The sequence below is a fragment of the Anser cygnoides genome, chromosome 1, assembly GCF_040182565.1.
Source record: "Anser cygnoides isolate HZ-2024a breed goose chromosome 1, Taihu_goose_T2T_genome, whole genome shotgun sequence".
In the NCBI taxonomy this organism is placed as follows: Eukaryota; Metazoa; Chordata; class Aves; order Anseriformes; family Anatidae; genus Anser; species Anser cygnoides.
In genome coordinates, this window is record NC_089873.1 from 60,203,740 (window position 1) to 60,231,315 (window position 27,576).

A 27,576-nucleotide genomic window follows, 5' to 3' on the forward strand; every position below is an offset into this window, starting at 1 on the left:
GGTGTTTCAATCTTCATTTTACTTCGGGGTGTAAGTTCTGAGTCATCATCATTCAATTTTCTCCAGGCTTCCAGCTCGCATTTTCTGTTTTTCTTCCTGGATGTGTCATAACAATTGAACTGTACCACCCCAGTAAAATGGTAAAGCCCAGCAGACATCTGCCAGTGACAAAACAGTGTGCTGTCACTCTAATTCCCCACACATTCCACTTTCACACAACTTTCTTCGCATCCTCTCAATAAAGTGGTACAGCCTACTAAGCATTTTCTTTTCATTCTCCACAACATTCTGCCAATACTAACACAGAGATGAGGCAATAAACCAGGAGTTGCCTCAGAGTAGAGCCCACTTGCCTTGCATGCTCTTTTCCTAGCCCTGTTTCTATCAATATTCCCAACAGGTTAACTTCCCTGAAGTCAGTGACTTCCCTGTAAGTAGGCTATTTGTTAGATCTCGGTCAATATTGTGTTAATTAACTTTTGAAGGTATTATTTTTTCAGAATTGCAAAATAATTTTGATTTAGGAAAATCATTTGAGAGTTTTACTCTTTTGAATTTTATAGAAACTCTGCTCAAAAGGTTTCAGTATTTCTGAAGGCAAGAATGATGGGGGGAAAAAATAAAGAAAAAAAAAACAGTCTGAGCTTTGATATCTCCATTATTCAATTAAAGGAGTCAATACTGCAGTATATTTCTTTTAAAAGCAGTCATTGCACATAAGACTTGCATGCAGAAGAAATGAAGGCAAGAATTAGCAGTAAGAGAAAAGTGTACCAAGCAAGATAGAAAAAATTTATCTGAAAAGAGGTAACAATGATGGATCAGAAGAAAATGTAAATTAAGACAGAGGGGCCTTTAAAAGTTACTACTAAAGTTCTGTATTTGGCAGCTACCTTACCTGAACTAGGACTTTGATTCCTTTGAGAGTGAATCATGTTTGAACCAGGTTTCAAGGACAGTTCTCCTCTAACAAACGCACAGCACATGCAACTGCATCAATTTTTCTTACGGGATCTGGGTTGGGCAGTGATTGCACTGTGTACTAGCAATTGCATGTCAGTGAATAGCTATATAAGTACCAGTCTTGCAGTTCTGATTAGTGCAGACTGTGAAGCAGACTGTGAAGGATCTTTTTAGAAGTGCCCACATCAGTCCACCTAACCACAAAGTAGCTACATCTTTTTTAACTTTAATCTCAACAGAGACCAAGAAAGAATGTTTTTAAGAGAAACCTCACCTCAACATCCAGATGGAGAAAAGTCTGTATCAGACTGCTGCTATAATTATGGTAGCAGTATGAATGATGGCAGCCGTTCTAACAGAAGAGTCGCCAGATGATAATGCCTTGATATTATCATGAGGGAGGTATAAAAACAAAACTTCTTGCGTTAGCCCAACTCTTCAGAGAATTGAACTGATAGATACTTACACTGAATTGATAAATACCTATGCCCATATCTATATACCTAACTCTACTGATAAGTAACTTGAACCTTGGAATATAAGAACCTTGGAAATCTGCAATTTTTAGGTGAATTTAAACACGCAGAACCTAAGTGCACATATATGAAACAGTAATTTTCTTATTGCTTCCTCCCCAAATTCTACCTTAACATCCTGGAAGTAAAAGGGTTATTCAATAAAACAGCCATACACTGCAAATAAGAAGTTAATTTTTAATATCAGCATTCTTCTAATCTTATTGTCAGAAATTACTCAATGGTTTTAGCCATGCCTTTCTTTCTCCCATCCTTTACAAGTAGAAAAACAAAAACCTCAAAATCCTGTCAAAAATGCACAATGTAAAAACTTTGAAACCCAGACAGCTAGGTTTGGTTAAATTATAACAACTTCAAAGTTGTAGAGATTAGTATTAGACAGTTTCGGGAAATCTGAGGCTTAGGTGTTGCTACCTGCTCCAACTATTAGTGTCACTAGCAATGTTACGGTGCCAAACAGTCATAATTTATATGTATGATTACCAGACTTTATCCTTAGCAGCGTTCTGCTGCTCAGTTGTTGATAGTGTTGTGGGATATTTAGTTTTCTTTTGCAGAAGTATTTAATTTTCAAACACTTACACGCTTTGTGTGCAATAAGACAGTATGAATGGTTCTTTAGGGATTGGGCTGCCCCTCACTGATTCCAGCTTGAGCTATACCAGATGCCATACCCAGAAGAGCTAACCCTTAATTTTTCTTCTTCTACATCCACTAAGTATGATTTTATATAATTGTCTCAGAGCACTGAGACAATAATGAATGAATGGTCCATGAAGAAATCTGGAAAGGTTTCAGCAATTTTTCTTAGGAAATGAATCAAAATGAATCTAAGCAAGATATGGGACATGGTGCAATAATGTCTAGTTTCTTTGGAATAAAAGGAAAGAACAAGTGTCCTACCACTGATATTTTATTATTCATTTTATCATTCATTCAGCCAGTATGGTGTCTAATGTGAAAAATTACAATGTGAAATAATAAATTAAGAACGTCTGTTCTATTAGGAAACAAATATAGTACTCAGTAATTACTACCAGGTTCAACATTGAAATGTTAATATGTATGAATTTTTAAATACTTCTCTTCTTAGCAATTTTACAGCATATTAGTTTTAAACATTGTGGATACTTGCCAGATGTGATACAGAGGTATGGTAGCACACTAACAGAGAGCATATTTATCCTTAGATCACCCCTCTCTGCTTCTCTCAAACTAAAGAAAAATGATTTCTGAATTTCCTAATGATCTTGCAAGATAAAGCATTGAAAGTTGGTAGATCTAGAAATTATGATATTAAAAGGAGCATTATATTTTTTAATTCTAGTGCTAAGAACATAAACCTTTCCTAAGTCCTACTTATCGGTACAATGACGTCATCCTGGAGTAGGGAAGTAGGGAAAAGGATAATCTTCCTTGTTGCTGCTGTAATTGAAGAATGTTAAATATACCACTCATCATGCATATATGTTTCATTACATCTAGTCCTTTCTTTTACACATCCATAAGGTGGATTTTAAGCCATATACTGTTTTCTGTATTTCTAGTATCTTTTCTCTCAAACAATAACAGCGACTTGTTCCAAGCATTTTTCAGTGCTTCCACTCTGTTCTTTGCCTTCACTCCACCAGCTGTCACTCCAGTGACATTTCCCAAGCACGAAGCTGACAAAGAGCAGGGTAGAGCTTAAGTGCTTAAGCTGTGGAGATCAGTAGCAGTATTTTAAAATATCAACATAATTCCGTGTTTGGGGAACAATTTCTGGTATCATTACTTGAATGGACAACAGTGTTTACCACACAAGCAGTTGCACAGACTATGGTTCAGTAATTTCAAAAGCTCATAAAAGGTTACCGAACTATACCACATTGATATATTTTGTCTGTACATTTGATGATTTTCCACCATAATATTTAATTTAAACTAGAAATTAAGAAAACCTAGCCTGATTAATAATAAGGGATTTCTGCATAGACAATTAAGAAGCTATTAATAATGTAGAAAGGAGGTCAAAGGACAGCATGCAGGACAGATATTTAAGAAGTGTTTTACTTCCTGATTTGCAAATATACCCTACCAACTCATTTTTCAAATTCCAGAACTATATTTACAAATCAAAATGATCTGAATAATCCAATCTAAAAAGGAGGATTTATCACAGGGGGATTCCTTCCTCTGACAATTCAGCTTTCTTCTCATTTTCTACTTCTTGTCTGTTACTTGAGCGACTGCAGTACAAGATCCAAATACTGACAGGAAAACTATTGTAAGGTGCAGTGGTAGCACAAGCGTTTACTTCAGTGTGTAAAAGTACTGGTCCCACTACTCGAATTAAAGTACCTCTGCCACTTGAACAATAGAAAGACAAGTTGATGTGATTTTCAATAGCCTCCAGAAATCTTACTTAGTGAACATGATTCTAGGAAACATTCAAGACAAGATTTCCAGTTCGCCAGCTGGCTTGAATATGGCATTTACCATTCCCATCCGTACCTATAAACAGAACAGGGAGTGAATCCTGACTCCACTTTGCTCAGCAGCATCTAACTAGTGTTCCTCTTCTTAACACCCCTGTGGTGAAGAGGATAAGGGGGGAGTTTCAACAGGCCACTCTCACACTACCCATAAGATCACAGTCTCTGTGCAGCGCGGGCACAGCCTTATACTGGGCCTTCGCCTTCCCTTTTCCTTTCTCCTTCTCCTTCCCCCTCTCTGTCCCCTTCCCTTTGCAGCTGCGCGTGGCGGCTACCGAATGGCGCCGGAGCCCCCTAGCGCCGCCCGGCCGCCTGGCCTGCCGCCCGGGACTGGCCGCAAGGCCGCTGCCCCCCTCCGGCCTTCCAGCCCCACACGAGGGCCTGCAGGTGCAACGAGTGTGAAATCTCCTGGCCCTTAACGTTTAGGGACCAGAGGTTTACATGGCCAAAGCTAGTCTAAGTGAAATAATACAAAACTTTGAGAACAATGCAGAAGTAAACAACGGTCCCTGTCAGTTCAATATTTTGCTTCAATTTTTCATTACACCTTCACATCAAGAACAATTTTCACAATGCATTTGAAGGATAGGAAGACTTTTTGTAGACCCTCAATACCAGGGTAAATTTTATCTCTTCTGTGCCAATCACACAAATCTTCTGGAGGTCTAACACGTGCGCTCTAGAATATAATTAATACACAGGAAATTCCAGTGATCAGATCTATTGGCTAGTGATACTACTCCATTACAACAGCTCCATCTCTCTATCTCATATGACATAGAAACAATTCCTATATATATGTCACCACAGCATGTAATTCATGCAATATTCTCATTTTATATACAGCTAAAAACACAAAAAGCCATTATATGGGCAACACACACCACAGTAGTACCAGTGGGTATTCTATGTAAAAGCTGCATAGCAGCTGCTGGCAAAAGGTCAGAGTCATGCACACAACAAAAGACAGACAAGTAGAGAGAGAGAAAGAGATTCAGTCTCGTCCAGGTCAATACTATGCAGCTATTTCCTGCACCAGACTTTTGGTTTATACTTTGCATCACTAAGATTAGGAAAAGAAAAGAAAAAAAAAAAAAAAAACAGCAAGGATGACACTTATGTTCATTGTATTTCATTTTCACTAATTCTAAATGTGATATATGTTAAATTTATCTGTTCTACAAAAAATTTTGCTTTTAAGTTGCATAGAGAAAACTTTATGCAGTGATTTATTTTTGTAGTTTTAATCTTTAGAGTGATCACAGTTGATTGCATAGCAGTTCTATGATGCTGGATGGAAAGTTAAAACAATTATGAAGTTTAAATTGATAACAACTTATTTAATGACCTGCTGTCTAACTGCTAGAGGCATAAACAAAGATACCTAGAATGCTGGAATGAATTTAGGAAATTCATTAGAAAAGTTATTAAGTGATATTACAAAGAAGACGAGGTGGAATGTATGAGAAGCATAAGCAAATGACAGATGAGGAGAGATTGCAAATAATTAAGCAAAATCGCAAGAGATGCAGTTTAGACAATCATTTAGAAGCTGAGGAGAGAAAACAGACTCATTTTAGACAAATGTAACTGTGAAATTGACTTCATTTTACTTCCAATTATGATTTTATCCTGGATGCTGACCTGAAACTTCTCTGAGTTTCACAAATGAGGAGAATGAGATCTGCAGAATTAGTGTCATCCTGGTTAAGGCCCTTCAGCTGGAAATCTCACAGGAACAGCCGCTCTCACTAAACTTGCTGAACTTCTCTCTTCCAGCCAGGCTGCACAGCCTCTTTAGGTTATTTCGGCACCTCCTTTTCTGGCTAGGAAAAAGGAGTTCAGAGGAATGTAAAATGAAAAACAAGGGGAAAAAATTAATCCAACTTTCCCAAACCACAGAAAACTTTCATTTAGTATACGTTTTGACCAAAGTTTCTGTGAGAGCAACAGTCATATTTTATCCAAAAATTACTCTGAATGGAAAGAACTCTAAGCAGTTTTGATACTAAATGACTTAAGAGAGAGAAACACCATGCTGTCGGCCTCTGCATCCACACTCTGAGTGTATAAATGCTAAATGTGCAGGAGATTGAAAGTATTATCACAATTATGCAATAGCGATTTCAGGAGGCACCGTCAGAGGAAACATATATTAGAGATTATTTCATTTTGTTATGAAATTTGAGTGCCTAATGATAAAATTAATTTGAATATGTTATTAAAAAATAAAAAAAAGCTTTCTAACTGTGTGTCTGTTACAGCTGAAAATGAGTTAACCTCCTCTGGACACTACCCCATTCCTTTAGTTGTAAGAAATTAGAAGAAGCAAACAAGATGTTACAGGGATTACATTTTTTGGTGTGGAAGTATTGTTTCTAGCTATTTGATCTGGTTTCTATATATCAATATCAGCTTTAATTGTAGAACTACAATTAACTACTTAAGAAGAGTTGTTTGAAAATATTTATGATCTTAGTAAGTCAAGTTTTGGGTACCAACAGAGTATGCCTGAAATCCAGTTTGCTGTGTACTGCTTGACTCTTAATGTCATGTTTGAATACTAGATTATTAATTTCAAATACAGCTAATAACTTGCAAATGCAAAATTAAATATCTAAAGACTCAACAAAAATATTTGAAAAGGCCTTAATACTGGTGTCTATGTCCAAGAAATATCTTCAGGCACAACTCAAAATCTATGCTTTCAGAGAATCAACAACTTTTTTCAAAATCCTTCATGCTTTGAGATTTAGTAGCATTTTAAAGAACTATAGGTGTTAAATGTCTGAGAATTAAAAATGGCTGTAATTTCTAATGAACAATACAGGAATAAAAGATTCTTTAGAAATACACTTCATGACATTCACTTGATTGTACTTTTTCATTTTCCGTGATACCATATAGGCCCTCCACTGGCCAAGTAAGCGTAAGACAAGTTTTGTGGGTTTTTGTATGTTATTTTTTTCCACGAAAACCATAGCTCCTGAACAGAAATATGCTTAACGTGATGAAGTGGACATAATGACATGCGAAGTCACTGGCCACGTTGGGAAGAATGATTCTGTAGAATGAAGCACACCTAAAAACGTTAACATTTACAGAGTCATTACTAAGCTTACATATTAGTGTAATAATAAGATAAATTAAAAAGACTACACCATTGTAAGCATACTTATTCACCCCCACTTATTTTCTGTTGAACTTGATTCCTCTATTTAACCCAGAGAACAAACAGAGAAACAAAAGGACAGCAAAACTACCAAATAAGAGAAGCCATTGAGAAACATCTTAAACTGATGCTGAGGTTTCAATCATTAATCAAGTCTAAACTAGTTGGAAAGATAATAGTAGAAAGGAATAATTTTCATTACTTAGAAAAAAATCTTTCAATGGAAATGAACTTTTAAAATCTTTGAACTTCTCTTAAAAAGCCATAGAAACTTAGCAAGTGAGATCTTTAAAAAAATCTACCTAGAAAACCACATTCCCTTTTAAAAATTGTGTCTGGAGAAGTCATTGTCAGCCCTGTAAAAACAGGATTACTGCCTGTTTGCTTCATATAAAACTTTACTGCCTATAAGCCCTGCTATCTTCAATGATCCTACAGAAACTGTAGTTTTGGTGTATAAGATGCTATCCTGGAACCAATTTCTGCCTGCACTATATCAGCATTACTTTGATTATGATCTCTCTGCATGTCTTCAGTAATAAGAAGGTGTGCTTGGTTGTCAAGGAGAATAAGAGTAGTTTCATTTATTATTCAGCACTGGCTTCTTTTTTTTATGTCCCTGTCACTGGAACTTATCCTCCTAGCTCCTTTTGCAATATTAAATCACTAACGAATGGAGCTACAACTGGTAGAAACCAGTGTGAGTGAAAGGTGAATGAAGCATAGCAGTATATTTCAGCTAGATTTAGCTATCTGTTGTTTCCAGATACAACTCACTGTCCCTCTCTCACTCCATTGACTTCATCCTCACTCCCTAATGACTATGTACTTCACTGGAAAGTTTCACTTTTTCTTTTATCTCATTAGACAAGTTTAACAGGAGCATCATGACCTCAAAGGAATGCTTTCTTTCAAGATTAGATTTTTACATGACCGAACAAGTCAAAAGTAAGGTTAATGGAAGACAGGTATATGGTTAAGACATTGGCCTAGTGCTTAAGTTGATGTAGGTTCAGTTCCTGGCACTGTCACAGCCTTCTCCTGTGCAAATAATTGATAGCTAGATTCCATAAATATTCCTGAAACTAAGTAGTATCTTTACCTGCAAAGAGCTCTCTTTATTTAGGATAAAGTACTGTTTAACATCAGTGAAGATAAAAGAATCTGACTCTTAATCTTTCTGTCTTAATTCCCTTCAGAATGCAGTGGTTAATTTGTCCTTGGTAATCAGGCATCTTGAAAGTCAACCTTCATGAGTAAAAGTATCCCAATAGCCCAAAAGTAGCAGACAATTAGATATAAGTTTTCACATTTGCAGTGTTGGCCATAAGAAAACTACTACATTGTCATCTTACCTTTGCTTAATATTTTTTTAAGTAATTAATGCTTCTGGCTTCTAGAGAAAGGTTCAATTACTGAAAGTCTAAACAAGACTCAGGCAATACTTTTCAAATTACTGCACAAGTACAAAGCTGAATCTTGATTATTTCTTATTCTCGATTGCTGCATAGAGTAGTGTACAAGGTTGGATGCTTCTTGCTGACAAAGCCCTTCACAATGATATCAGATCTCAGTAAACAGAGCCTATAGCTCCAGAACTTAGCACATATTGGAGTAAATCTGCTGAAGTTAACTTTATTAGACAAATACAAACCTAATGTGAGTGAGAAGTGAGCCATGCCCTTCCTAGTGTCTTCTTTCTCCCTCCTTTCTGGTGTCATATTGTTTCTAATGAGGGAAAGAAAAATGTCAACATTTGTCTGTATAATAGATTAGATAACAGTGGCCTCCTCCTAATTGCTTACACCCTGGAAGGACTACTGTCATATAAGCAGAAATAGAAATTGTAATGTGTGACAATAGCTGCACCCATGGATATAGTGAAAGATAGAGAGGAGATATTTAATTTCAGTATTATGCAACAGCCATTCAAACCTTCTCCCTCTAACTAGGTGATGCAAGAATAAGAGTGCCATGTTTGTCATTTGTTATTTGCTTTCATTTCCCAGAATACAGCTGAGAACAAGTACCTTGATAAAATCCTGGTTACACACTGCAAAACATTGTATTGTTTGTTATGCAGTCAGTAGGATTAACTCCGGGAAACAGTCATTCAGTTTCACGTTGTACATCAGGATTCTTTTGTTCTTGTCTCCTTCAAGGAATCACATCACATCCACTCCATGCAAATCTCTCCAGATGCCACTAAGATGAACTGAACTGTAAGGTTGGAAGACAATGCAAGCAATTGTTCATTATCAGCTTGATGCCAAGCCCACTAGGGGCAGTGGAAGTCCTTTTTAATTTTTCATTTTTAAAAATTTTAATATTTAAATTTTTAAAGATTTTAATAGATTTTGGATCAGGTTCTATAGTAGCTTCTGACACCTGATTCATAATCCTGGCTGCACTAAAAGATTTCCCAATGACTTCATTGATGCTAGGATTTCACCCAATTACACTTTTTGCATTTTTATTCATTTGACAATCCAAATAAATCAGAATTTTACATTGGCTATGAGATAAGAAAGGCATGGAAGGTCATAACATGATTGATCATCCTTCTACCACACACAAGGGTAAGCAGTAATTATTTATTGTGAGAGCATATACAAGAAAAATAAAGAACGTATTGTCATTATGGATGGATGACTGTATTACTGTTGTCCTCCTGGATGCACTATAGTGGGAAATATCCAAATGTAGCAATGTCCTACTGGTTTCTAATTATCTTGTCCTAAACCTCGATAAACCTGCCCATTCTTGCAGTAGTGAATTTCTGTCCAGCAAAGCATTTCCCTTGCCAAAGTATATATTTTTTGGCAGCATCTGGCACTTTCCAGCCCTGGAATCTGACGTAGGCTTGTAAATTGTGCTAGGTTGGCAAGGTTTTCACCCTCTAGAGCACTGAATTGGTGTAAAATAATACATTATATTGTTTCCCACTCTTTCTGCTCTTTTTTTTTCCTCAAAAGAATTCTAAACTCTAAAATTTCCGTTTCATATCCCAGTGCAATACTCAAAAAAACTATAGGTCTTTCTCTTCACACGTTGCAACTGGCTTAGGAACTACTGTGTGAAGGAAGCATAATGGCTCTATCACATGCTTAATATGCTTAATGGCCTCCAAAGCAGCAGTTCCATAAAGAGGGCAAAGTACGGTGCAGCTGCATGTGAGAGTAAATTGTTACAAGAGCTGTGCTTTGGAAATAAGTTTAGGGAAAGAGGATTTTTATTTTTATTTTTCAATTTAATATACAATGAAGAAAAAAAATGCTTCTAAAAGAGTATTTCTAAAGGAAAAATCAACCTTCTTCTACTGTGTAACAGACTACCTGGTAAACAAAGACACGCAAATTTAAAATTAAGACACCTTTTGGGATAAATCTACATTTGTTGGGTAACAAATTTTACTAAAGTGAAATAGTTGTTTTATTCACCACTTGGAATGTTAAAGAGTTTGCATTTTTTCATAAGGTGCATCTTATAAATGTTAATTACTCAGGGAAAATTCTCCTCAAGTAATTAAGTCAAGACTTAATAGATTTCTCTTATAGAGGAGTATTAATTGAGTGCCTATGCTTTGCCTGTCTTACTTGCCTAGTATTTTAAAGGACAAGGACAGCAAGCAAAGATCTTCTTGCCTTCTTGACTCAGTAATTAGTGCAATCCAGTATTCTGCAAAGCAGTAGCTCTCTTGCAATATCTCACTATTAACAAGTGCATATGCTTTCATAAAGATTTTACTTGTGCATACTGATAAAGCTTATCCTCTATTTTCATGCATATTAAATTAGACTTCAGAGCTAGATCATCCATTCATTGAGCATTTATAAATGCTAATATATGCTTATTTTGATGAATACAAACAAAAATCAGTCTAAGCATAATTATTTTTTTGGCACTGACAAAACATTGAAGGAAAATGGAAGCTAAATATTAAATATTGTAGCTTCAAAATACATGCAGCTTGTTTACATGAAAATCAGATTGCCTACTTTGCAAAGTTGAAATCATAAGGTTAAGAAACTTTACAGCAGGTCATAACATTTGTTTTTTGCTTGTTTGTATGTTTGTTTCAATACTTCATAGAAGTATCAAAATAAAGGCATTTCCCGCTGACTGAACATTGACTCATAATTTTCCAAATACTGATTCGAAATTCCAGAGTACTCTCAAGAAGTATTCCTGATATAATATTAAATCATTTGTCTAAGATCGTGAGGAGATTAAAAGTGATATCAACACACACATTTTGCATACACATTTATTTATAATGCACAAATACGGAAGGATACTAGCCTTACTGTACAAAACATAGTCAAAGGGGCAAGGAGATACATGATTAAATGGCAGACTGGATGGAATGCTTTTCAGAACAAATATGGTCATCATATTTAATTGCTAAAATGGAAATGGAAATGGATTCGTACTCCACCAGCAGCATATTTTGTGATTTAGGACAAATCACTTGCAATGGAAATCATCTTGTTTGACTTCAGTTATCTAGAGGTTGTGTGTAAACTCTAGGAGAAGATCAGGTAGCTTTATCTGTAGTCAAAGAAAGAACACAGGGTCTTTCAGAGGACAATTAATTTTGAGTAATGCATCCAAAACAGACTAAGCCACTCAGCCACACCTGCCTGTTGACTATCTTAAACTGGACCCCTAATTTTCAGATAGTGAAACTGGGTAAAATGAATGGCAAACTCAGCATCCCTAGTCTTATTTGCCACCAAAAGGCCGACACTACATGGAACTCAAAAATACTTCAAGCCACCAGCTCCCAGCCTGGACCCAGAGTACAAGATGTTGTAGTTCTACATTGCAATATAGCAGTAGAGAGCCTCATCCTTGTTCAGGCATGGACAAATTCTCTCTGGCTGACCTACTGCCCCTCAGTATGCCTACATACATACAGATACTGTAGGCTACAAATTGGACATACTGGTAAATGAGAAAAAGAGTTTGTCATCACACCACTTTGGAAGATCACTCACAGAAATACCCCAAAAATGCTGTCAGTGCTTCAAAATTGTACAAATTATATTACCCTGATATTTTATGAAAAACATATCGAGTTTCTCTGGTCAAAAAGAAAATTCTCAAAGATCACTGTACACTAGTAGGTCAATAGCCTTTCATGTTACTTTAAAAGCTGCAGTTATAACCGAAGGTTGACTCTATTAGTAAGTTAGGAATATGGTTCAGTGTTTTTCAGATTTATTATATTTTTCTGAATTACAGTCTAAACAGCATTCTTGAGTTCTGCTCCTGGGCTGAAAAACACACTATGTACAGCACATATAAAGAGTCACATAAAACCTCGAGGACACAATACCACAGTTCTTTCTAGAGTCCTCTGAAATAGATTAGTTTTGTGTTTATTCTGGGCTGTTTCTCATGTCATTTCCTCATGCTAGTGTTATAACAGTAGATTTTAATTCTCTAAAGAATGTCTAGGTAGTTTGACAATTGAAACTTTTATAGTCCACCTACACCAGTGCTTCTAACATTGAGGCCGTCAGTCTAGCAGAAGGCATGGTAGCATCAATGAAACATTTGGGGTTGGGGGGTGGGAAGGAAACAAAGAAATCAAGCATAAACCAGCCCTACTGAATTACTCCACTGGTTTTGCATTATTTAAAGGGAAGTGCTGTTAGTACAGAAGCCAGCTGTTTAACTATTGGAATTCTGGAACTTGGCCTGCTTTCAGTTAACTTCAGAACAGTGTGACTAAACTTTGTATCTGGTTGTAGCACATGGAAAGAAACATTCACATATTTGGTGCAGTAGATTAAATGAGAGCCAAAAATTCTATTAAGTAAACTTTGACCTACATGATATGAGACCTCTTTTGAGCCTGCAACTGACAAAAAAGGAAAGAAACCTCCAAGGAAATCAGTGTACATCAGCAAAAAGGAATGCCTAGGACTGTTATATGTCCACAGGCAGCACTTTGAAGGTTGAGTAAATATAAGGAAACTTTTGATAACAGCTGGAAGGCAGCAATGAAACTGTGTCAGAAGGATGACAATGAGCTATATGGGTGCCCAGTATATTGACACAGACTGATCAGTCAGTATTTTAAGGCAATATCATCAAAAATTAAGGAATAGAATACTGATATAAAATGTGCAGAACACACAGAACACACATTTATTTACTCATATGGATTTTGGTCTACAGATTAACTTAACTTCTTAGTTAAATTAGTCCCTGTGTTGGAGAGCACTCAGGCATGTTCTTAATGTTGAATATGTGCTTTAGCCCAACTGACTGTGCAGGAGCTTGAACATTTCCTTAGATCTGCATACATACTTTGGTAATGATCAGCTGGGACCATTTTGATCCTGTAGTCCTTCGAGAAGAAGATGAGTGGAGTACCAATAATACTTGCAGAAGTGATAGTAATTCCTTGTAATTCTTTATCTCATCTTTGCCTGTAGTAATGATATACACAGCAGCACATAAGAGGACAGCAGTAATTTCAAAGTTATTGATCTTAAATTAATGTAGGCACTAGACACTTCTCAAAAGTACAGCCCAGAATACTGATTACTGAAAAATAATCATTTTTTCCTATTAATTTCTGTTCACTTTCTTTACCTGCTATACAGCACTTCAGATAATATCAGTTTCTATTTCCTACAGAATTTAAGGATACTTGATTAGGTAGGTCTTTCAAAAACCTTAGGAAAACTTTTTTAAAGGAAAAGTTAAATAATATCATTTAACTTCACAATACTTATGTTATTCTTTTAATGAAGGATGAGTAGCTAGTATGCCCTGCAATACATGAATATTTCAGTCTATAAATAAATGCTGTTTCATTGCTGACCACATCACTGATGTGTTAGTGATTTAATTCCAAACTCATTACATTTTCCGTAGAGGTTTTTAAAACTACTATAGGACACTATATCCTGCTTGATAAAATTAACGTTCTGTCATAAAGAAGAACAACTTGTACATGTCTTTGGTCTGGCTAAAGTAAAAATAATTTTGAAGTACACTGAAATTTTACCTGAAAGATTCTAAAATTCAGGATTTGAATTAACTATTTAAACATATAGTTATACAGGAGGAATGTTGCTACTGACTACTAAATAAGGCAGGTAATGCTTCATGGGCTATTCAAGGTATTTTATCAACTTTATAAACAGTTGCATTCAGATGCTGAAGGGTAAAATGACTTGCATATGATCACACAAGTCAGTAGCTAGACGTGAATAAAACTTCGGACTTTTTAAAGTTTGCAAAGACAAATAAATGTGGATGGGAAGACATGATACACAAATGAATGAGATATATTATTAAAGCTACAGTACATGGCATAGTTCCTCTACTTCATGTATAGTCAAATCAAATATATTGCTGTGAAAATGACCATATTTACCAGAAGGTCATAGATTTCACAACACAAACAATACTGATACACTCACAAAATGCTATATATCCCATTGCATATCACTGCTTTTTTTTATATGCCTTCAGTAAAAAAAAAAAAAAATATGGAAAGAAAGCATCAGATTACATAATTGAGCAAAATTTAAAATGGCAAAACACAGGTAAAGTTGTGTAAGTATAGGCTTGGCATGGACAAATTGGAAAGAACTACTGATTACTAAAAAGGATGAAGGACTTTCCAAAAAAATCACCTCTACCAACCAGTTCATCTTTGGCTTATTTAAATGGTAAATGTTAACAATGTTAAATAACAAAAGAGCTAACAAATTTTTGAGACCTTTGAAACTTTACATTTCCTTTCATTATTCCCATTATAAACCTTTCTTATACAAATGGATCCCATAAATATGCTGCTATCAGCCACTGTTTCTTCCTAGAGGAACATGCTGACCAAAATATGTCACTAAGAAAAATTACCCTAGTAAGTGCTCTATAGAGTAAATAATTGGTTTCAGTAAAGAACAAGATCACTTGTTTTACAAAATGACTTTGCAAGTTAGAGTCTTGCTACTCATGGAAGAAAGATTTCTACTATCAAGTTCTGTTGTTAACCTGTGGAAGTTCTTAGCACAGATATTTCATCTTATTGATTTAAATTTTGTCACTGAGAGATAACATTGTCTATCTATTATGAATGTCATGAGGATCTGACATCTGTATGATTCTTAAAAGTGCAAAATAATACTAATCCTAAAATATTCTATTGGCTTGACAGTTTTCTAGGTAGAAAGATCATGGAAAGCCAGTTGAAATTAATAAATAAACTGTCCCTCCTTATTTTTACTATTATCAGTCATGGGATGATAATAGTAAACACATGATCACAGCATGTCAAAGGATCAACCAAACCTAAATGCCTGTTAGCTTCTGTGAAATACCATTCAAAAGAAAAAAATTGTAGAATCATAGAATGGCTTGGGTTGGAACGGACCTCAAAGATCAAATAGTTTCAAGCCTCCTGCCACAGACAGGGATGCCTGCTACCCACTTGATCGTGTTGACCAAGGCCCCATCCAACCTGGCCTTGAACACCTCCAGGGATGGGACATCCACAACTTCTTTTGGCAACCTGTTCCAGTGCCTCACTACCCCTACAGAGAAGAATTTCTAATGCCTAATACAAATCTATTCTCCTTTAAAGGTTTAAGACCATTTCCCCTTGTCCTGTCATTTACCTGAGAAGAGTCCCTCTCCATCCTTTCTGTAAGACCCCTTTAAGTACTGAAAGGCCACAGTGAGGTGGCCGGAGCCTTCTGTTCTCCAGGCTGAACATCCCCAGCTCTCTCAGCCTTTCTTCATAGGAGAGGTGGTGCTCCAGCCCTCTAATCATCTTTGTGGCCCTCCCCTGGACTCACTTTAACAAGTCTACATCTTTCTTGTTCTGGGGGCCCCAGACCTGGATGCAGTACTCCAGGTGGGGCCTCATGAGGGCAAAATAGAGGGGAACAATCACCTCCCTTGATCTGCTTGTAGAATGTGTTTGTTTATGACAAATTGGTAGACTGAGAAAAGAAAGGTGAGCTTAACTAATCAACAGTTTGTGCCAGTTTAGCTGGATCTATTAAGAGAAGTTACACCTTCATATACAGGAACAGAATTTGCCCTTCCATGTTTTAAATGGGAGTAAGACAAAATGTTGAAGAGCTCCGGGTATCCAACACAGTAATGACACTCCAGATTTTATCATGAAAGCTGAATTTCAAAAGTGTTAGGCTATGAGAATCTGATTAATAGGCTTTGGAAATATTTCTAGGGAAAAGCTTGTAACTTATAACTTAGTGAGTGAAAATAGTCTGGAAAACAAAACAAAACAAACAAAAAAGACACCAAAACAAACAAACAAATAAACAAACAAACAAACAAACAACAACAACAAAAACAGAAACCACCAACTCTGTATCTTTCCAGTGATACACAGAAAACAATGCACACACACAAATCAAAATATTACCGTAATCTACTCCTGGCTTGCTATTCTCTTTAGTCTTATGAAACAAATTATTTAGCAGACAATGTACAGTATAGAGGGCCTCAGTGGATTGCAATATACCAAGTAAGCATGTTTTTCTTTTTGTTTAATTTATAGTCCCTGGAAAAAGACATTTAAAAACCTATTGTCTGGGTTTACAAAGCTCATGGGGATAGTTAGTTCTTAGCTGACTGTACTGCTGGCTAAAATGTTAGACATACTTTACCACTAGAGGTCTTTTCATTTACGGATGTACTGAGGCCTCAAGGGTTCTTTGTCAGTGGACATATGTTTTAATCACAGAGAATTGCAAAATGCAGTTGTTGTCTTCAAACTGACAACTGCAGACCAGGTATATGGATATTAACCTAGAATTTGCTGTATAAGCATAGGAGGCAAGAATTTCTCAAAGAGAAACTGAATTTTCATCTTTGTTGATATACCTTTTTCCTTTATTTAGCTTGAGTAATTTCTTAAAACTTAATTCTTTGCCAAAATCTGTAAATAACAGGTTTTTGGTCTCAGTGATAAAAATGAAGGGAAGAAAGAAAGAAAGAAATGAAAGGGGAAGGAGGGAGGGAGGGAGGAAAGGAAGGAAGGAAAGAAGGAAGGAAGGAAGGAAGGAAGGAAGGAAGGAAGGAAGGAAGGAAGGAAGGAAGGAAGGAAAAGAAAAGAAAGAAAGAAAGAAAAAGAAAGAAAGAAAGAAAGAAAGAAAGAAAGAAAGAAAGAAAGAAAGAAAGAAAGAAAGAAAGAAAGAAAGAAAGAAAGAAAGAAAGAAAGAAAGAAAGAAAGAAAGAAAGAAAGGAAAGGAAAGGAAAGGAAAGGAAAGGAAAGGAAAGGAAAGGAAAGGAAAGGAAAGGAAAGGAAAGGAAAGGAAAGGAAAGGAAAGGAAAGGAAAGGAAAGGAAAGGAAAGGAAAGGAAAGGAAAGGAAAGGAAAGGAAAGGAAAGGAAAGGAAAGGAAAGGAAAGGAAAGGGAAAGGAAAGGAAAGGAAAGGAAAGGAAAGGAAAGGAAAGGAAAGGAAAGGAAAGGAAAGGAAAGGAAAGGAAAGAAAGGAAAAAAGAAAAGAAAAGAAAAGAAAAGAAAAGAAAAGAAAAGAAAAGAAAAGAAAAGAAAAGAAAAGAAAAGAAAAGAAAAGAAAAGAAAAGAAAAGAAAAAAGAAAAAGAAAAAGAAAAAGAAAGAAAGAAAGAAAGAAAGAAAGAAAGAAAGAAAGAAAGAAAGAAAGAAAGAAAGAAAGAAAGAAAAGAGAGAAAGAAAGAAAGAAAGGAAGAAGAAAGGAAAGAAAGTGGTTGAGCTGACTGAATCAAGTTACTTTGTTTTTTTGGCTTTTGGTGCAATATTCTTTCATTTTTTTCCATATTTTGGAGTTTTATCCAATGTGTATCATGTCTAAATGGAAACATTTAATGCTGAAAATGTCAAAACAAAACATTTAATCTTTTCAGAATTTTACTGTCTGAAACCAAAATCTACCAGAATTTAAAAATAGATGTAGTAAGTCAGCAACTGCTTTTTGTGTGTGTGTGTGAATTTACTGTTCATTCATTTCTAATATCATAATAGAACAACCACACATCCAACTGGGTTTTATTCAAACAAGCCCAGGAAATAATGGGTGTGTAATCTTTGCATAGTATGGCAGTGAAATCTCTAGTTACTAAAGAAATCAGAAATCCCAGGGAAAAAGGAAAAAAAAAAAAAAGAGAGAGAGAGAAGACGAGAAGACAGTTTGACAGTTCTGTAAATGAAAATGTCACCCTTTAATGTAGCTGAGTGAAAAATGCAATTAAAAAACAAATCAAGTATTTCCTACAGATGCCCTGTAAAAACACAAAACACAGGAACAATCATGTTATGTCAGTCCAATTTTCCATCTTGTGTAAAGCTATACAATATTAAACACTGTCTGTATCTGTTCCATCAACCATCACCCTATTTTTGCTGCATATCATTAGTTACTGAGTTACCTCATTTCCTGCTTCCCATTAGTTTTTGAGCTTGCAGATCTCAGACCCTATGTAGTTGTATACAGTATTTATTTCCCCTTTGGAGCATACTCTATCTTCATATAGTGGCTCAATGAAGCCTTTTTCAATAGAAAATACTTGCCTACTACACAGGCATGATCTTTAAACACCAGCTACTTCAATCAGCTCAATAATTAGATTTCATCCAAAAGCTAAAAAGTAAATTCCCTTTGCAAGGCTTCTAACTGCCAGATTATAGCTTCCTTCCTCTCCATTTTCAATGCCAAGACAGTTCAAGAAAATGTTTTAATAATACTCTTCTAAGAAGATGTAAGTTTGCTCAAATGCTTAAATAGCAGCTATCCATACACAAAGATCCAAGCTGGCCATTTCCAGGAATATCTTTGGAAGCTGTATCTAAGGACATTGTCTTAGAACAGATACACACAGGCAGCCTCTACAACTATCATTGGTGATTCAGTTAAAATAATGCAACTTAATATGAATGCTGCTGAGATCTTTGCATTTTCTTTCTAACATAAAAACTTTCCATTTGTGTTTTGAATAGGTAAGCCTACAGGGTATGGATCCAGCAGTAGACGCTTACACCACAAGGGAATAGTGGATGAATGCTGCTTCCAGAGTTGTGACCTGAGGAGGCTGGAGATGTACTGTGCTCCAATAAAGCCACCTAAGTCTGCACGCTCTGTACGTGCTCAGCGCCACACTGATATGCCAAAAGCACAGAAGGTAGGCCAGGCCAAAAAAATAAAATGCTCTATCTATTTTAGGGAAGGGAAATTGTGTCAAGGCTGGTAACGTAGCAAACAACTGATGTGTTCTACCTGCTAGGGACAGTGACATTTAGTGTGTTTTTGGAAAACAGTGTCCACGGCAGGAAATAAGGAGGAGATGAAGTGTTCTATCTCACCTCTTAGAATAAAAAAATGGATTTGCTAAGCTAGTAATTATGAGATTTTATCCTGTTTCTGGGTATTAACTGACAAGTACTCACATCATCCAATCATAAATAGCACCTAAAAGTTCCTTCAAAAAGAAACCAAACTGAGTGTTTATATACTCATCTATCCACAAACTACTCGCTCATCCTTCTTTGTAAAGAAGAGGTAGAATGAGTGATCATGAGTGCTTCTGTTATTCATTTTATTGTGTAAATGAACAATCTTTTTTTTTTGTTTCATCATTATTTTGGGTTTTTATTTTTTTATTTACCTGTACTAAATGAATTTGATAGTCACTACATTCATTACATGCTTAATTTTAACTATTTAATGTTTAAAATGTATGTTCTCCAAGCACTTCAAATATTCATTGTTATAATTTGTATAGTTCTGGAGTTCAGTGTATCCAGATATTTCACCCTGCTGTATTAGATACTGTACATATATGTAGTTAAATATCATTTATCCTCAACAGAGCCTGTAGTTTAGGTAACAGATCTTAGACTAAGCTACCATTAAGCTCTCTTCCAACTGTCTCTTCCATTTGAGTTCTGAGTATCTATTTTACATGTTATCTGTCATCTTCTGTAAACCTCCAGTGACATATTTTATTTTTGTTCACAGTTGTAATAGTTCCAGCATCCATTTCTTTTCTATAAACTAATCCATAAAAGGGAACCCATTTCACCTCTTCCTCAAGAGTGTTCAACCTTTTAAAGGAATGGCTGTATGCTTCTTCTTGGGAAGTATCACCTTAGACATTAACATCTCAAAAGACTCACATGACAACAAGTGAAGTCTACTTCAGGTAGAGCTCAACAATGGACAAGAAAACCCTGTGGTTTATTCCTATCTGGGCACACAGATATCTAAGGCTTGTGGAAAAAGACGAAAAGAAAGAAAACAAGCTTGGCCAGTAATCTCTGTGCTTCCTCCCATACTTGTTACTTGGGTGATGGGTAAAACATTCTGTAATGCCAAGTGAAAGGAGAGAAGATACCTGTTAGCCCTCTGATAGATACCACTAACATACCACTTTCCTTGGAGGGCCAAGAATGATGCCATTCTTTAGACAGATGTCTTTTTATCTGGTAAAAGGACAGACAGGGAAATATTTTCCTTATGAACTAGAAGGGTCAGAAGAAAGGCCTTGTATCTTTGAGCAGCAGCAGAGAAGGGGGTGTTCAAAAGGGAACTGTAAGTGGGAAAAAATTAGAGGGAGTATGTAGTAATTGAGACAACCTAGATGCAGGAAAAAAGCATCCAGGAAATGAAAAGGAGAGAAGGCAAGAGGTGAAAAGGACAACAAAAAGACAATGAAGAGGGGAGGAAAATAAAAGAAAAGGAATTAGATCAAAGGCTCAGAAAATGAGAAATATTGAAGGACTGAATGAACCATGTTGCATCACACATAAAACATAGAATGTTGAGGTAAGGGAAGACAAAACAAAACTAGAGAAAAATTCACATTAAAGAAAACTATTGAAGAATATGTACAGGAAAAGGAGAGAGGTGAACAGAAGCAGAAAAATTATAAGTGCTTCTTGATGGGAAATTGGCAATAAAATAATAGAAATCTGATGGGAAAAAAAAATGAAATTTTCCTTAACCTCTGTTCATGGGTAAAATTAGATTGAGGAAATAAAAAATACAGAAGGGGTAGGAGGAAGTATAATTCAGATTTATGGTAAATAAGGAATATATAGTTAAATGAAACAACGCATTAAGAAAAAACTATGTGAAAAAGCTCTAATACATATTCTCATATAACTGTTGTGCCTTTCTTTTTTCTTTTTGCAGTGTATAGGCCTCCATTAAAGAAAGACAATGCCATGCTTTTTCTTTGGATAGGCTCCCCCAGTATGAATATATTTAGCTAATTCATAGCATTGATATTTACTGATTTTAACACCACCAACAAAAAAAAATACCAAAGACAAATTATTTTTCCAAGCTGAACAATTTTTTTTCTGCTTTAGAATATTTTCTCTGTGAATATTATCTTATATATGACATATATCTTATACATATATACAGAATTATATATGTAAGATAATATATGTGATCTCTGCATTTTCTTATTTTAGTATAGCATTTAAGGCAGGATTAAGTGAACCATATAATATGTTCTGTCAAGCAGAACATCTCAGATTTTGTGCACAATTAGGTTTTCATGCCTTTCATGCTACCAATGTAGGTTTTTTTGGCATCTGCTCATAACCCATTTTAATAGAAAAATCACGGATTTTGGCTTTGGTTTAAGTATTTTTATAGATGGTCTAGTTTCTAAAGTCCTTGAACAGATCATTCTTCCTATGCACAATTTGGTAGAACTTTGGTAAACTTATTTCAGTAGAGGAGGGTTGTTCTTCTGTTTATAAGTCATATTGATGCTGATCTTTAGTCATTTCATTATGAACAAATGTACTACATTACACACACGAATCTGAATAATGAGGAGTAGGCACTGAATGATTAATGTGGCCTGGAAATCCCCAAATGCCTATTTGCTGATGTAAGGCCAGCATCAAAAACCAGATTTAATCCAATTACAGAGACTGTGTGTGTAGAGTTTTGTTTGTTTGTAGCTAACAAACAAAATATTTCTTTCTCTACAGGACTGTTATTTCTCCTGTTATAAGACCTTTATTCACAAATAAATATAAAGGTATATTGAAAACTAAAAACCAAATACTTCGTTAATATACATATTACACAAAACATACTTCACTGATTCACCAAAAATAAAAATAAAAAGAAGGTATTTAGAAGCACTTTGTTATTACCACAGCTGCTGTATACAATGGAGCACATATCCAACCTTAACTCTATCCTAATTTAGATACCCAGCTTTCACCATCTCTTTATTTGCTCTTTCACAGTCAGCCTACACCAAAATTACCTTAAACTGGGGCAGCCAATGAATGCACCAGACATGCATAATTGCTTGCACAGAGAAATGAAGCATGCTTCAGAGCACAATGCTATAGCTACAGGCTCACCACTCCAAAGTCTCTAGTGAACAGATGGGATAACTCAGATTATCTTTCCAGCTGGATTTCAGCACTATGGGCCTTAAGGAAGTTGTGAACTACAGAAATATGTAGTTTTTGTTAGTGCCCAGCAGTCAAACATCCTTCTCAGACATCTATCTAAAGGATACCAAACTCTCACTAGAGCATGTGTGCCCTACTTCAAAAGAAGCATCTCCACTACTCCCAGAAATATTTTATGCTCTTTGAGTCATAGCCTACAGGGGTCACCAAACCTGTCTGGGTCAGCAGCCGTGTGTAATGAAAAAATAAATAAATAAATTGCAATTTGAAATGCATTTTGAGCCTTCAAATTGTTTTCGCCAGTGTAGAACAACTGATCCAAGCTGGGGAACGTGATAGTCCATACTGAAGTAGCAGCTCTGCTTTTAAATGCTCAGAAGCTGAAACAGAAGAGATGTTATCTTCTAATTTTTGGTGGCAACTGGACAATGGTTGGTCAATGAGAAAATGTAAAAATATTTTTTTTTCAGTAGCCATGATATGTAGATGTAACAATCATATCTGCAACAGCAATTATGCAAAACCAACATAGCTGGCTAAGACTTAGTAAGCTGTTTACATCTGTTGGTTCTCTTCTTCTGAATGTGATCTGCAATGGTAAAACAGAATAGGCTTTATCCCTATAATCTCCATTCAACATACTCTGTGTTCTAGAGTATGTTGCCCTGATCATTCAGATTCCTTAGTACAACAGCAGCTGTCCAGAAATACAGAAATGGCATAGAATATGTAAGAACTAGAAGTAATGAAATTGGTTTCTCCAATAAGTTTCTTAAGGAAAGCTAAGTGATTTAACTTGATTTTCAGTTTATTGTTCAGAGTGAAAAAAAAAACATAATAATAAATTAAAAATGTTCACACCAACTGTTCTGGACTGTTTAGGTAAGGGAAATAGAATTATCTTACATTCCATTGCAATGCTAAGGCCAAGGCCATAAAGACTGTTTTCCTTTCTTTTGTTTATTTAATTTGATTTGTATACTTTATATTACTAATATTCATTAGCTTTTCTATATCTCATTATTACATTGAATAAAAAAAAAAAAAAGATCTTTTGAAAAGCAAAAGTCAGATTTTTCACAATGGAACTGCTGGAATTGAATATTTTGTTTTTTCCAAAGGAAAACATTTTAATCTCAAAATAAAGCTTTTTAGTTTACTGCAGCTCTATTATTTTATTTTATTTTATTTTATTTTATTTTATTTTATTTTATTTTATTTTATTTTATTTTATTTTATTTTATTTTATTTTTTGCTTAATTGACCTTCATTAAACTATTTTCAGCCTCCTCAAAACCTTGAATTTCAGAGAATTTAATATCACTTTAAAATCCCTTTGCTTCTAACCAAAGCTACTGAAATTTAGTAGTTCACCTTTTTACGTTAATTATGATAGTATTCAAAAACAAGACCCCAGTAAACCAAACAGTTAAAATTCCATAGAAATAAGATTTATGAAAATATTTGCATATTTAAACAAATAGTAAAATTTTGCAGGATCAGAATCCAGCAAGTAATTCCTTATTCTTTAAAAGAATAAGGGAAATATGAAGATTTGATTGAATAATCCAAACAATTTCCAGGATCTCTTTTCCAGTCATTAAATGATTACTCATCAATTCTGTTTATCCAAAGCTTGCTTTGTTCACTTGCTCATTACTTGAATACTCTGCTAAAAGCTTTGTTAGAATTGTTAGTGTTAAAAATAAGGTGCTTAGATATATATATACTAACTATTCATGTCACCAGAATGGTTAAAAATAGGAAATCAACTGCATATCACAAATCCATTATAAAAATCTACCTCAATTGCAGTTAGTTATATATATAAACAAACATTCATAAAGAGGACACACGTTAATCATATGTCAGCACATTTCTAAAACTAAGAGAGATGTTCCTGTACTTTTAACAAAGAGAATAGGTGTAAAACCAAAGCACATTATAGATCAAGATTTTTTCTTTCTCCTAAAACTATGAGAACAATTGATGACCTTGTTTTCAGATTAGAATCTCATTTAATGAGCAAATACATCAGCTAGTGAGGCAGGAGTAAGGAAGAGGGAGAAACTTTCAGGTTTTGAACTGGAAGGCAGAGTAATGGTTTCATCAATTTTTACACTAAGTTTATGTCTAGTATTTTAAACTGTGTGAAAGAGGAACAAGAAGGAGAATTAATTTCTATCTTCAGTGTACATGGTTTCATCTAGCTTTTCTTTCTTTCATTATTCTATTTTCCGAGAAATGCTAAAAAAAGAAAAAAAAAAAAAAGTTTTAGTGTATTTATCCTTAAGTGAAATGATTTTTAACAGCAGTTTGGAAAACTGTTGAACAGAACTTTGAAAAACAACTGTTCTCTGTTCAAGAAAAGGAAATAAAGCTATTTCCACAATAATTGTGTATATAAAGGAAGACTGTGAATTGGAATTAAGCAGTGTCATAAAACCAGTGGCAAAAAGTTCTTATCAATTTAAGACTACAAGACACCTTGAGAATTAACACATGAAGTCAATACTGGAAAGGCTGATTATGAAATCCAGTAAATAAAGAAGAGGAAAAGAAAAAAAAAAAAAAAAAGGGTAATTTCATGCCATTTCCTTGCACCCTAAGCAAAAAGACCAAAGAGGTGTACCTCATGATATAATTTTGGTCTTCCTCAAATTTTTATTCTTTATCCTTCTTTAATCCTTATTTGTGGAAAATACACATAAATGTATTATCAACAAAGTAGCAATAGGAACTGGATTCTCTCAAAAGATCAGATGCTAGCCAAAATCCTTTCAGATTTTATCTAATCTTCAAATTTAAATAAATAGTAAGCAGAACTGAGAGAGAGGGGTAAATATGTTAATATTTTTACTTTATGAAAATGTCATTAAGAAAATAGAAAGCATATTGCATTATTTCACATTATTCTTTCTAAGATTGACAGTATCTTTTGTAATTGGCTCTCTATCAACTCACAGGTACATTTACAGACCAAAATATGCACAATGGCAAATCCTAATTTGTTGTACATCCATGCTACATTATCAAAGACAGCAAGGGAAGCTTTAGGTGTAACAGATAGCAGAACGTGGCTTCTTCACTTTAGTAATTTCAAAAAAAAATTGAAAGCAGAACTTGGCCTCTTTCACTTCAGAAAATTATTTCCACCCATTGCTTACTTTACAGTCTTATTATTTTGTTATTGACCACACTGCCCACAAAAGTAAAAAGCTTTCAGATAGACCTTCGCTCACTGCTAAGATATCATATCTTACAGAAAACTACAAACATTATACTTCCCATCTGTTATCAATAAAGCAAGAGATCTTTTAATGCCAATATGAAGTTTGAAAGTCCATCCTAATAGTATAAGATTGATACTGCATGCTTCCCAGTAATCTTCAACTTAGTTAAGTGATCTTCATTGTCAGTGGGGCAGTCGTTATCCTAATATTAATGCTGCACTGTCTCCAAAGATCCATGGTTAAGGTGGTAGGTTTGAAGTCTGCACTTCTCTGTTCACAAACTGACTTATGCAAAGTTGACGTTTTGCAACTGACATCTTAACATGCTTATTGTCTTTGTCCAGATCTAAATATGAGACCAGAGGACATGATCATTAAACAAGTATCACAAATGGGAAATTTATTTTTAATTACGTTTTTCAAAGACTAGAGAAATAAGGCACAATTTTCTATAGCAGAGTAAATGCAGATTTAAAATCCTGATTCAGGCATTCACACTTGTTTTCAAGAGTCTCAACATGGTATACTTTGAAAAAATATGTTATACGTGTCAAAGGACTTTCCTGCATGCATGTTAATGCTACAACCAACAATGCCACTTCTATGTATTTATGGATCAAAACACTGATTCCAGGAGATAAACTGTTCTTAAAGCAAACTGCAATGTCCCCTCAATTTCAAAGCTAGCCTGTGTGTTATGACAGCTCTTTTGCCATCTGCATGCCAGAGCTGAAACCCTGCTGCATCATGGTATTTGCTTTATTGCAATGGTTAAGCCATTTTGAAGTCAGAAAACATTAGCAGAGAGAATTGATCACTTACATGTAAAATAGCCGTTGTTTTATAATAAGGCTCTCAATTTTCTTCTTCTAGATCATGAGTGTGCAGCCTTCAAGAATATATGACTTTTTGCAAATAGCACATAGTTTATAATTCTTTTCCTGTATCCTGGTGAGCTCTCCTCAAAAGGGAGAACCTAGCGGCAGCAGTAATAAGGCTATTTTGCTTTGTTACTATGAGGAAAAAACAAGGCAGATGAGTCAAGGAATTACCATCTTCTTAATGCATTGTTACGAGATAAACACTTAGAATCATAGAATCATCTAGTTTGGAAAAAACCTCCCAGATCAGCAAGTTGAACCATCAGTCTGACCAACTGAGTCCCATCACTAAGCCATGTCCCTTGGTATCACATCCATACATCTCTTATATACCTCCAGGGACAGGGACTCCACTACCTTCCTGGACAACCCTTTCCAGTGCTTGATCACCCTCTCCATAAATAAGTTCTTTCTAATATCTAATCTAAACCTCCCTTTGCACAATTTGAAGTCATTTCCTCACATCCTCTCACTTGTCACCTGAGAAAAGAGACAGATACCTCCTTGCTGCAGCCTCCTTTCGGGTATCTGTAGAGAATGATGGGGTCTCCCATCATCCTCCGCTTCTCTAAACAGCCCCAGCTCCCTCAGGCACTCCTCACAACTCCTGTTTTCTAGTCTCTTCACCAGCTTTGTTGCTCTTCTCTGCACATGCTCGAGCAACCCAATATCCGTCTTGTGGTGAAGGGCCCAAAACTGAAGACAATATGTGAAGTGCAGTCTCACCAGTGACAAGTTCAGGGGGACAATCACCTCCCTAGTCTTGCTGGCCACGCCATTGCTGTTGCAGGCCAGGACATCGCTGGCCTTCCTGGCCACCTCAGCACACTGCTGCCTCATGTTCAGGTGGCCATCGACCACCACCCCCAGGTCCTTTTCTGTTGGGCAGCTTT

The 27,576-nt window shown here is 35.5% G+C and overlaps 1 protein-coding gene and 1 long non-coding RNA gene across 2 annotated transcripts in view; one reads left to right on the forward strand and one right to left on the reverse strand.

The window, feature by feature from the left end:
* IGF1 (insulin like growth factor 1) overlaps window positions 1-27,576 on the forward strand; it is a 60,296-nt gene that overhangs the window by 21,891 nt on the left and 10,829 nt on the right. The window contains exon 3 of the mRNA XM_013181061.3: window positions 19,120-19,301. Within this exon, the coding sequence (XP_013036515.1) occupies window positions 19,120-19,301 (182 nt within the window). The remainder of the gene's footprint in view (window positions 1-19,119; window positions 19,302-27,576) is intronic.
* LOC106035917 (uncharacterized) lies at window positions 5,478-27,556 on the reverse strand. The gene is made up of 5 exons (XR_001207012.3): window positions 26,625-27,556; window positions 13,467-13,588; window positions 9,176-9,365; window positions 8,800-8,873; window positions 5,478-5,799 (listed from the first exon to the last, which is right to left on the reverse strand). It is a non-coding gene; the product is annotated as an uncharacterized lncRNA (long non-coding RNA).